General features: G+C 55.4%; 1 protein-coding gene across 3 annotated transcripts in view; it reads left to right on the forward strand.

Annotated features, from left to right (window-relative positions):
• The window catches only part of LOC105484519 (LIM homeobox 4), a 49,102-nt gene that overhangs the window by 18,926 nt on the left and 17,591 nt on the right, over positions 1-12,585 (forward strand). For 2 of the 3 annotated variants that reach the window (XM_011746234.3, XM_011746230.3), the window contains exon 2: positions 774-945. In XM_011746234.3, coding sequence (XP_011744536.1) covers positions 881-945 — 65 coding nt within the window. In that variant the 5' untranslated portion in view covers positions 774-880. Of the gene's footprint in view, positions 1-773; positions 946-10,809; positions 11,070-12,585 lie in introns of those variants that run through there. The other variant, XM_011746232.3, reaches the window with a different exon arrangement.

Here is a 12,585-nt window from a genome sequence, read left to right on the forward strand (position 1 = left end):
AGCCTGTCCCTCAGCTGTCTTGACATTTAGCTCAGTTTTGAATTCAAGTCTCTCCCAAGAACGTTTGATTGGAAGACTCAATCATCTTCAAAATGTGAGCCACAAGGGCATCTGGAAAAGCAGTTTCTAGCTTTCCTATCTGCAGCACAGGAAGGCACATTAGGATGAGGTATTGATCCAGCCGATCTATGGTATCGGTTGCAGTTCATTAAAATATTGAGATTTTCTCTACAAGAGCACCCTCAGGCCTGGACCTCGATCACTGCCCACCCCCTCCCCCACACCGTATTTATCATTTGCTTTTCAGGACAGATGGCCTTTTAGTCCGGGCCTAGGCAGGGCTTATTTTGGGGGCTGATGTTTTTAGCAGAGCTTCCAATCACTTGTGAAAATGTCGTGGAAACAGAGGTGGATGTTGCTGAGCCTTCCTGGCCTGTTGGCTGTGGAACTGCAGCTGACATAAATGGCTTAGCTTCTGCGGCTAGCCTTGTGGTGCCCTTAGAAACGGATGACTCCTCTGGGCCAAAGTCACCCCAAGCCAGAATACACAGCCTGGCCAGCAAAGCAAGGGTTGGCTTTCAGTCCCCACTTGTCCCTTGACCATGCACCTTTGTGTGCAGTGTACAACCTGTGCAACTACATGCAACAGCTCTGTGGTTTGGGCCATGTCTGTTTCCACCACCAGCAGAATGGGAAGGCAACTGCCAGGGCCTGGCCTGGTTAGCAGAGCTGTGTGGAAGGCTCACAGTACCTCTCTCTCCTCTTCCTCACAGAGATCCCCCAGTGTGCTGGCTGCAACCAGCACATCCTGGACAAGTTCATCCTGAAGGTCCTGGACAGACACTGGCACAGCTCCTGCCTCAAGTGTGCAGACTGCCAGATGCAGCTGGCGGACAGGTGCTTCTCCAGGGCCGGGAGCGTCTACTGCAAGGAGGACTTCTTCAAGTAAGTCAGAACGGTCCCTGTCATGGCCCTGGCCTGTCTCTGCCTCTCCCCATGCAGTGAGGGAGAAGTTTGCAGCGGGGTAGGCCAGGGAGGGTGGAGAGTCCACTCTGGGAGGGGCAGGTAAGTCCTGGAGCTGAGAGGATGCCCCTTGTTGAGCTCCCCCTTCTGATCAGTGGCCCATCACTGCCGGAGGTCCAGCCTCTAGGCCTCATTTGATCTCTGCATGGGGCAGGGGTGAGGAGCCAGAGGCTTTGGGCCATATTTCTCCAGGGTGGTTGACAAAGGAGTCCTGCAGATCTCCTTTGCTGCTCCAAAGAGCAACAGAAAGAGTTGCTCTTTCTTTCTGTCCTGATATATTAGCACTTCAGGGCATGTGGTCATAACATTACCACAACTTTCAGAGCAGGTGCTTTTAGGTTCGTGTCCACATCTAGAAGCATCTCCGTGGCTGTGTTTACACAGCCTGCTTCAAGGGCCTTTGAGGCTTGCAAGAGTTGCTTCTGGCAGGAGGCACAGCCAGGCTCAGTCAGTGTCGTCACTTTATATGGAAACATGATCAAGAAAGAGGCAGTTTCGTGTGATGGTTGAGTCCAGACTCTGCCTGAATTTGAATGCACTTATTGGCGGTGTGCTCTTGGGAAGGTTGCTTAACTTCTCTGTGCCTCAGTTTGTTTATCTGTAAAATGGGGTTCACAGTAATAGTCCCTACCTCAGGAGGTTTTTATTAACTTTAAATAAGTCTATTTATGCATCACGTCCTCAGGACAGTGCCTGACACTATTAGCTCTTAAGACTGTGAGATTTTTCATTCTGGGGTGGGGTTCATCAAAAACCTCCTGTTGGAGCTTTGGGTCAGGGTGAGAAGACCTCCTGGAAGGTGTTTTCCATGGCATTTAGTCCTCGACTTCTCCCCCAGAATCTATTACCCAAGGCACTGATGTGGGTGCCTTAGCCGACGTGGCGCAGCTGGCAACAAGGGAAGCCAAGAGCGGGAGGTGGGGGTCAGGGATCAGTGACGCTGAGCCCTGTGTTCAATCACACTAGCCTGGGTGGCCCAGGGGCTGCCGGGCAGCTCGCCAAGGCCTGAGCACACTCAGCCCAGATAACCAAGCCCCACAGAGGCACCTCATGCTGAAGCTGTGTATTCGGGAGATGGGGGTTGAGGGGAGTAATGGGGAGGAATGTGAGTGCCGGATACAGAACACAATTTCTCCCACATCTTCCCAAAGGTTTCACTACAGAGAATAAGTGATTTGAATATCTGAGGATGCTCATATTTCTTTAGTGCAATGAGTTGAAGAGCACATTAAAAATCTTGGTAACTACTGCGTGCGGCTGCCTCCCTGGCTGTGTGCAGAGGATGCACTCACTGTCACCATGGTACTTTGCTCAGATATGTGCTGCTCCCTACGTGTGAGTGTGTGTGTGAGTGAGTGTGTGTGGGGCTGTGAGTGAATGTGTGTGTGTGTGTGTGTGTGTGAGTGTTGACTATAGGAAGGCAGGGGCAGCCGGTGACACGGGCGCCCAGCAAGTCCTTCATGTTTGGGTGGAGGGACAGGCCTCTGGTCCTCCCTCTGAGCTTTTTGTGTACTGCTCTTCTTTCTCACAATCTTCCTGTTGCTTTCCCACCTCTCACCCTCCTCTAGTTTCCTTTTTTCTGGCATTCATGCAATTCCATTCCCTCTAGCCACATCCTTTCTCAGTGGGCAACAGGAGTTTGCCTTTGTTTTCCTCCCTCTATGATGTAATGGCCAAGCACCACAGCAGCTGTTCTGGGACCCTGGGTGGGGTGAATTTCACTGTGTGTGTGTGTGTGTGTGTGTGTGTGTGCGCGCGCGCGCGTGGGCGTTGTGCACCCGGGTGCATATGTGAACATAATGTGTGTGTGAAGAGGGCAGGAGGAGGCAGGTGGGAGGGCCTGGCCTTGGGGTCGGGTGAGCTGCCCTGCTTCTGTGATGAGGTGTGTGCAGGTGTGTGTGCCTGCACCTTTGGGAAGCCAAGAGGTCATGCCTCCGCTTGCCCATCTCGGGGCAGGGTAGGTGCTGGAATGTCCGAGTCAGACCTCAGGACCCACCAGTTTCTGACTGGTCCAGTGTGGCAGCTGAGGGAAGCCTGTGGGGTATGAGCAAAGCCTGTCAGGGCCACTGACCCAGGGCTTCATCGCCAGAGGGCCGCCTTGCACCCCCAGTGTTTCCTCAGGGCCATGTCTGATTTTTGGACCCTGAGCGGCTGGCTCCGGGTTTGGAAAGGGAGGGTGGAGAGGAAGGTGGTGGCAGCGCAGGCGTGTGGTTGGGTTTGGGAGAAGTGATGACCAGGAAAGAGGGTCTCCCTATAGACTCAGGAAGCGCCCACAGCGTGTGCTGAGGAGGGATCCCCATGGGCCCATGAGCCAAAGGCCCAAGACCAGAAATAACAAGAACAGTTCCTCACCTGGGCCGTTGCCCCTGCCTCCACTGCCCCACGCCCTGGCCCTCTTTTGGATACTTTTGGGGCCTTACTCAGCAGAAACCTTCTGGCTGGTCCCTCCACTCACCTCCCTGTAGTGTGCAAGCCTTCCCACCCGGTGAGCCTTCCGCCAGGTGAGCCTTCCATCCCACAGCCCAAGCCCAGGCCTGCCCCTGCCCTGTATATGCCACAGAGCCTGCCAGAGGCATTGGCACATCAGAGCCTCATACTGGCGCTCCCTTCCAGTCCTAGCCCGCTGCTTTCCTCAGGTACCTGACGCCCACCAGGCAGGACGCCCCATTCCCAGGCATGCTTGGCGGGCTGCCGCCTCCAGACGCCAGCCCAGGCAGTGCATGTCCTCCAGGGACGGTGCCCACCCTCCAGGACTCCCATCCTTCCAGGGCCCTCAGAGTCCAGCTCTGCAGCAGGCGGGATCCCCAGTGCAGCCATCGGTTCCTGTCTGTCCCCTCTGCCGGGTGACCCAGCGCAGAATGCTTTGGTTTGCCCATTTCTCGTGTGCTTGGTTTATCTTCCTTGTTGGCTTAAGGAAAAGGCCTGTGACTCATTTTTCTGTCCCCTGCGTAAGCCGCTGGCTCTGCACTTTGCCATTGCTGGGTTTGATGCTGCAACAAGTAAATTACCCAGTGAATTTACACGAGCTTTGGTGACCAGTTTCTTCCGTATCTTGAAAGGCGTCTTTGAGTGAGGGAGGCCCAGACTGCTTGCGAATGCTCAGGCCCATCATTCAGCCACGGTAACTTCCCTTGTTCCTGGCACTGCTCTGCTTCATGAAATGACCTACTCCCAGGGCTGGGTCCTTCTGTAATGCAGGGGAGCTGGCCACAGATTTAGTGCTGAGTTTGGGCCACTGACTCTGTGACGGGGTGCTGTGAGGAGGGGAGTTCAAAGCTGAAGTGATTCTCCTTGCTGTCAATGGAGGGCCAACCCGAGGTGAAGACCAGGCGGCTCTGAAGTCCTCAGTGGATGGATTCATAACCCTCGCCAAGCTCTTGGGGACCAGGGCTGTTTGGTACAGGAAGGCACAGCTGCAGGCCCCGTCCTAGGTACAGACAGGGAGGCACCAAGCTGTCCAGCATCGAGTGGTCCCACCTCCCGTCCCCAGGGGTCTTGGGACTTGCTGGCCACCTGGGGCTCTGGGGCAGCCTGCTCTTCATCCCATCTCATTAGATGTCACCAGGCGTCTCTTTCAGAGGTCATGTGGGGGCACACACAGTGGAGGTACAGCAAGGACAGAGAACATGCTGGGGCAGGAGGGGGCAAGCAGTCCCTGGATCCCCAGGTCCCTCCCTGCTCTCACCCTCGGCTATAGAAGTCACATCTGTGGCCACCTTGTGAGAGGGATAGCAGGTGCCACATACTTGAATTTGCCCATCAGACCTCAGAGGCTCTTAGCTGTGGGGTTTGGAAGACACCTGGTCAGAGTTAGAGAGAGTCCCTTTTCCACACTCCTTGAAGAAAAAGAAAAAAGGAAAAGTATGTCATTTCTGGAACCTCCTCCTAGCCCTGTTCAGAGGTGGGGGCAGGGCTCACTGGTTCCCTGATTAGCACTGTGGTCCTAAGTTCCTGGATCAATACTTTAATCTATTTGCCCATAACAAGGAAGACGGCCACTGCTTTGCACAACTCCAGGGGGCATCCTCCTGTCATATTCTACGTGAAGTTCTGCAGATCAATACGGAGATGTGGAGAGTACCCGAGGGAGGTGGGTAGTACCTTGTCATATCTCAAAAGTGGAAGGAGGCTGGGAGGTCAGGACTTCCCCAGCCTTCCTCCTGGGCATGTGGCGATGCTGGTAACTGGCAGCAGGGGGCGGTGTTGGTGTGGACACAGAGGAGGCAAGAAGGATTGTTGGGAAGTTGTACTCTGTGGTGGTTGCATTTTTCTTTGGGGGCTGTTAAGCTCTATCTTGCTTGGTAACATTGACTGATTTTTGCTGTCGTTTGTTGTTTTTGCTGCTTGTGTCCTTGGCTGTCCTTTCTCCAAATGAAATAAAATTCTGAGGCCCAAGAAGAAAGGCATTGAGTTGACTGAGGCAGCACAGTGGGGCTGTGATTTGTTCTGAGTTCAGTGGGGGCTTCAAGCATCAGGAGAGCCCAGCCCTGGTGCGGAGGGTGTCCCAAGGCCTGTTGTAATTTGAATCCCAAGCTGTGGGGCAATGACTCCTCGTGTTGCATTTGCTAAGCAGGTTCTCTCCAGACCATGTGTCCAGCATGTCATGGGTCCTTCCCATGTCTCCTCAAAAAGGACCCAGGGCCCAGAGAGAGTAGGGATCTGGGAGTGGGGCTTCTGGCTCACCTTGCTGTCACCAGGTGGGTCCCGGAAGGAGCCAGGTAGCTCTCTTCCTCTGGAGCACAGCACAGACCGCCAGGTCCTCTGCTCTCGGAGCTGGGTTGAAGTGCTGCCTGTTGGCAGCCAGCTGGGTGCCCCTAGGCAAGTTTCTTTGCATCTCTGAGCATCTCTGTCCTCTTCACAGTGCCTAAGAGCCCTGGCACCCAGGAGCATTTCTCAAAGGGAGTGATTTTGTCAGCAGAGGGGTTTGGTGAACCCAAAAAGAGCTCAGTTGAATTCCTGTCCTATCTTTCATTAGCAGTTTGTCTGCACAGGTGACTAGGTCTTTCTGAGCCTCATTCCCTTGTCTGCGGAGAGGAGCTCACACTAACCCACCGAGCTAGGAAGAAGACGTGTGTGACCCAGGTCCAGCAGAATGCGAGGTGCTTTGTAAACACTGCCGGGTTTCAGGCCCTGCTGTGTGGGCCCTTGACCCGCAGCCCTGCAGGGTCAGAGGTCATCAGAGTTCCCTCAGGGTGGGGCCTGCACTGGCCTCTCCTGGTCTCCCCTGTACCAGCCTTGAAAGCTGCCCATGGAGATGACTCTTAACTGCCTGGAGCTCCTCAGAGAGAGGTGGGGTAGCCTCTGGCAGAACGGGGTGGGCCGTGGTCCATGGGAGAAAGCTGCCATGTGGATCTCTGTGGAGAGTTGAGAAACAAACCATTATGGAGTGGAAACAAACACAGCTGTGGAACTGAAGCGAGGGCAACGTTCCTACACGTTTGGAAGGTCAAGGGCAAGCCAAGGACAATCCAGGCTTGTGGGGGGCTTCAATCTGTGCCCCCAGCCACTGGGGCTCCGTATTTCCATCTGCCTGTCAGAGGGGTGTGGAGCGACTCTCGGGTGTTCTGAGGGTGCTGCCACCCCAGAAGGTTCCTGTCTAAAATGTCATGCTTCTCAGGGGTCTCCCTGCCCCTGAGGCCCTCACGAGGCAGGCAGGCAGAGATGGGTGCGCTGGGGGCTCGCTGATGGAGGCCACTGTGTCACAGGGGAGCTGTGCGGCTGCTGGGCCAGGCCAGGCTCTCCCTCTGCTCCCCGCAGTGCCCCTCCCCCAGCCTGCCAGTCTGCAGGCCGTGGGTGGGCTGTCCGCCAAGGGCAGGTAGGCAGCGTCCTTGGGAGCCCGGGAGCTGCTCCCATTTATCCCTGTAGTCCAGAACAGCGCATTTCCGCCTGGCCTGGCTGCAGGGTGGTTGTGCTGGCTGCAGACAGGGCTTCACTGGTGACCTCAGCCCAGTCACTCTGGTGACCAGGGCCTCTGCTCTTCATCTGGCAGGGGGCAGCTGCCCACAGGACATCGGCTAATATAGGGAAAAACAGGCTCGACCTCTCTGCGGGGTGGGCTTCATGGAGAGCAGGTGTGGGGTTTGAGTCCAGTGTGAACTTGGGGTGTTAGACATCACCAAGCCTCGTTTTCCATCTCTAAAGGGGGAAGAAAAATACTGACTTTTCTGAGTGACCGTGAGGACGGAGTCAGAGGCAGCAAGGAAGTGCTCAGTCCATTCTTAGGAAGGTCAGGAGGGGCGTCTAGACGGTGCCCCACGTAGGGAGGAGGAAAGAAGACAGCAGGAGGGCCTGGGACCAGGCTGGCAAGGACGGGGTGCTGAGGTTGCTGGCCAGGCTGTGTCAGTGGTAGTGGTGGTCAGGGCATTGAACAAAGGCCCACCCTTCAGTGAGGAGCCGGCCTGCGTTTTCCTCACGGGATGTTCTCCCTCCCTGTGTGGTCCAGAGCTGTGGGCAGGAACCTCAGCCCTCAGCGCTCACATCACAGAGCCGGGTCAGCGCTGGCGGGAGGAGCCAGCCTGCGCCTGGGTGGCTTTCCACTGTCTCAAGCTTTCTCGTGCCCTGTTGCCCCAGAAAGAGGCAGCTTCAGTTCTAGGGTTGGTTGTAGAGTCAGTGTGGAGTCAGACTTCTGCGGAGCCACTTATTGTTTCTGATAACCACACACCTGCCAGGTCATGCAGGCACGATCGTGCGTGTACACACACACATGCACACATGCACACACATGCATACACGCACACACACGCATACATGCACACACATGCACACACATGCATACATGCACACACAATGCATGCATGCACACACGTGCACACACGCATACACACGCACACACGCATACGCATACACATACACGCATACACGCACACATGCACACACACACATACACGCATACACGCACACACACATGCACACACACATACACACGCATACACGCACACGCACATACACATACACGCATACACACACACACATGCATACCCACACATGCACACACACATGCACACACACAGTGCTCTAGCAGAATGTGCCTAAGGAATGCACAGGGGTGGGTCTCTTTGATGTGTGACTTTCCATAATTTCTGAATAGTTTATAGTCTAATTTCCTCGCTAAGCAAATTAAACCTTTTAAGGTAACGATCAGATGGTCCGGATAGTGGCTGTGCGTGTGGACATTTGAAAGATTCAAACACACTGGTGGGACCAGGCCCACAGTCATTTGTGCCGGCCTGTAATCAAGGCAGAAGCAATTACTTAGCCCCGAAGCTCCCCCAGGGACTGAGGCCGTAAATCAGGAGGTGATGAGTCGGAGGAGGACTGTCTGCCCACCCCAGAGCGTGCAGTTCAGCTGCAATCGCCTGGGCCACCCTCCCCGAGTGGGGCCTGGGGTGAGGGCCTCCTGACATCTGTGGAAGCCACATCTCAGGGACTTTCTGGCTTAGAGGAATCTGTCTGGAGTCACCTAGCTGCAAATTAACCTGGGGATCAGATGCACCTGGGCTGTGGAAATGGGGTCCCCAGCGGGATCTGGGTGACGTGGGAGTGGAAGTTGTGGCCAGCCCTCTTTTGGCCCAGGCACAGCACAGCAGCCAGAGGCAGCTGCCTTCCCTCTGTTGCTGAAGCTCGGCCTCCTCTCCTCACCCTCCTCTCCTCACCCCTACCCCGGCCATTCAGGTGCCACGCCAGGGTTCCCCACTCCAAAAGGCCCTCTGGCCATTCCTGCAGCCTCTGTGCCTTCAGGCCCCTGTCTTTGGGTCTCTGCACCACTGGAACTTCGCTAATTGCTGTCCTCTCCCCTCCTTCCCTCCTCAGCCCGTCTGTCCCTTCCCTCCACCCTTCTGGTCACGTTGTCCCCATTGCCTCCTGGCTGGGCATTCAAGGGCCCATGATCTGGCTCAGCCTTATTCCCTGCTGGTCCTCTGGCCCAGGTCACACCAGGGCCCATTAGAGCCAGTGTCTAGTTTGTCACTCTGGTCCCCGGAGGCCTTTGCGTCTGTGGAAGCCCCACTCTGAGAAGCCATGGGCTTCTTCACAGGGCTGGTCTCTGCTGGGCATTGTGGGTGAGACAGCAGGTCAGCCTGGGGGCCGCTCTCCCACACACCTATTCCAGTTCCTGCGGGTGTCTGCCATGCCCTGTTTGGAGAATGACGCCCTCAGTCTTGAGGGACTTTGGGACTCTGACAATTGATGAGTGACCTGCAGATGCCCAGGTGGGCTAAGAGCATAGGTGACAGGATTTCTGTAGGAGTGCTCTGTGCCACCGCTGCATTGGGCCCTCCGTGGGGGTGGAAAGCATGGGTTCCGGGCCCAGAAGCAGGAGTCAAGGGTGGCTGTTCTCTCAGTAAGCACCTCCAGTGCATTTCCCGCACAGGAGAGTTTGGTCACAGCTGAGTTAGCAGCTTGGCAGAGGCTGATTGGCCTGTAGTGAGAAGGGCAGATGAGGTGCTGCGGGAAGTAAGGGAGACGAGGGAGAGTGACCTTGGGCCAGGCAGCTGACTGCTCCAAGCCTGTGGCTGTCAGAAAGAAGGGAATACTAATCCCTACCTACAAGGGCAGGTGTGTGGTTTGAATGAGATGTCTAGCATGAAGTTGCCTGGTGCATATGACATGCTCCGTGCTTGTTTACAAAAGCACAGCTGGAGGTCTGCACTCTTCTAGAAGGGATTCAGGTCCTGCATGTCCCGTTGCCTCTTCAAGCAAATCTGTCCCCAGCAGGGAAGGAGAGGACTTGAGGCCAAATGAAAGGGAGAGCTGGGCTCTCACCCGCTTCCTGCTGTGGATGGAGCTGTGTGATCTTGGGCAAGTCACTGCTTGTCTCTGGGGCCCCGTTTCCTCCTCTGTGAAATTAGGGCCTTGGACTAGGTAACTGGTTTTAAAGCTTTTCCAGCAGCATTCATCTCAACATGATAATATCGAATATTCTTTTTGTTTTTTTGAGAAGGAGTCTCGCTCTGTTGCCCAAACCGGAGTGCAGTGGCGCGATCTCCGCTCACTGCAAGCTCCGCCTCCCGGGTTCGCCATTCTCCTGCCTTAGCCTCCCGAGTAGCTGGAACTACAGGCGCCCGCCACCTCACCCGGCTAATTTTTTGTATCTTTAGTAGAGACCGGATTTCACGGTGTTAGCCAGGATGGTCTCAATCTCCTGACCTCGTGATCCACCTGCCTTGGCCTCCCAAAGTGCTGGGATTACAGGCGTGAGCCACTGTGCCCGGCCTCGAATATTCTTTAAAAATAAAAACATTGGATTAAAATCCTGATAAAAAGCAGATTGCTGTTCCTGTGGGCTGGGGAGGTATATGTGTGATTGTGTGTGTATGACATGGGGGCGGAGGCTGTAAGATTCTCTGGTGTCAGGCCCTCTCCAAATAGGACGCCCATCTGTGTCTGGAGAAGGCTGCCCATTCTGGGGCAGAACTTTGTGTGCCCGTGACATGGCTGTGGCCTTAGAGTGGGCGGTGATATATGTTGGAAATATTGGTACATACAGTAACAGTAAATATCAGCAACTTTCCTGTCAAGTGTGGTGATAGATAAAAGAAATACATGTAGAGAAGTGTCAGCTGGGAAAAAAATATATGGCCAGCAGTAAATCACCGCCAAGCAATTAAAGCATAAAATCAACTCGTGCAGTATTTTGTTTCCTCAGCGCAGTGCACCGTTCCGTGGCAGTTCCACATGCGGGAGGCTGACATGGGGCCTGAGCTGGCCCCCACCGACTGCCTTCAATAGCCAAGAGTAAGGGAGACATTCCAGAGGAGAGGCACTGAGTTCAAATCCCAGCTCCACTGTTTATCTGTGAGGTCTAGGGCGGTTACTAACCCTCTCTGATCTTCAGTGTCCTCATGTCCAAATGAAGAACAGGCCTTCAAGCATTTCGCAGGACTGGGTCACTCACTGATTGATTCCTCACACATGCACTGGGCATATATCCTGGGCCAGGCCCTGGATTCAGTAGTGAACAAGACAGATAAAGACCCTGCTGTTGTAGAACCTTCTAGAGAGGGGGAGAGATGGTCAGCAAGCAATAAGTGCACAGCGCATCTACTGAGGTGAGTGCTGTGGAACAGGCAAGGAAGTGCTGAGGGGAGGGGTCCAGGGGTGTCCCCCTGAGCAGGTGACATTTCACGGGACCACTGCAGGAAATGCAGGAGTGAGCATTCCTGCAGGAAATGCAGGTACCTGGGGGGAGAGTGTGCCAGCAGGGAAGCAGTGCCCGGCCCCAGGAGGAGGTGGAGTGGAGTGGGCAGTGGAGGAGGGAAGCTGGAAAGGCGATGGGACCGGGATGCCATAGTGGCTTGGAGGCCATTAGGGGGCCTGTGGCTTTGACCCTGAGTGAGGTGGAAGCCACTGGAAGATTTGAGCAGGGGAGGGAGAGGGTGTGACTCAGGCCCACTGTGGCGACCATGTGCAGAAGCGCTTGTGGGGGCCTGGGTGGAGGAAGCTGGGAGACTGTTAGGAGACAGCTGTAGCTGCCGGCTGACGGCAGCCTGAGCTAGGGAGGGCCGTGCAGGTGTGAGAAGTGGTCCCCAACATGAGATAATTTTGAGTAGAAGCCAGGCGTGGTAGTTCACTTCTATTGTCTCACCTATGCAGGAGGCTGAGACAGGAGGATCTCTTGAGCCCAGGAACTCAAGCTTGCAGCGAGCTGTGATTACACCACTGCACTCCAGCCTGGGCAACGGGGCGAGACCCTGTCTCCAAATAATAATAATAATAGTAATAATAATAATTATTATTATTATTTTGAGTAGAGTCAACAGGATTTGCTGACAGATCAGATGGGGATGAATGCCCAGAGGTTTTGGCCTGAGCCATGGGAAGTGGTCTTGAGATGGGAAGGGCTATGGGAGGAGCAGGGGGTGCAGGGGGTTGGTAGGAGTTTGGTTTTGGACTCCAAATCCACGTGTTGAGGAGGCAGTGGAGCCCCAGTCTGGAGCCCAGGGGTTTGGGCTGGAGGTGAGATCCCCAGGGGAGTGGGGAGGGCAGAGAAGAGGTGTGGGAGGAAGAGGAGCAGGAACAGAGGCTGGAGAGCGCAGTGTAGGAGGCAACAGTAGGTGTGTCGGGAGGCCCGGGAGGCTGGGGAGAGGGGAGCTGACTGCTGGGCTGCAGCATAACACTGGATGAGTGGGGCACTGCCCTGAAGGGTACAGGGAGTGGGCGGTAGAGAAGGGAGGCAGGCAGGAATCATAGCGTGCCTGTATATGAGTGGAAGGAGCCAGCAGAGGGGAAGCTAATGACACAGAAGGCAAAGGGGATGGTTGCTGGGAGTCTCATTAGGTGAGAAGGAATGAGCTGTGTCCAGTGGAGGCGTGTGGTTCACCTGTGGGTGGCAGGTGGGGGCTGGGGCCCTGGGTGTGCGAGTGGATGGCACAGTGAGAGGTGGGGAGGGTCCAAACTGGGCTTCCCTCTTTTGTGGGAAATGGGAGGGCGGCCAGCAGCTGAGCCTGGGGCTCAGCTGGGGAGCAGGTGGGGAGGTGCATTCGACTCCCGGCCCCGAGGCACCATCAGCCCGGTGGGCAGGGGCTGCTTTTCTGGCTCTGTGGATGCCCGTGCTGGGGTGGGGCA

Source organism: Macaca nemestrina, chromosome 1, assembly GCF_043159975.1.
Source record: "Macaca nemestrina isolate mMacNem1 chromosome 1, mMacNem.hap1, whole genome shotgun sequence".
In the NCBI taxonomy this organism is placed as follows: Eukaryota; Metazoa; Chordata; class Mammalia; order Primates; family Cercopithecidae; genus Macaca; species Macaca nemestrina.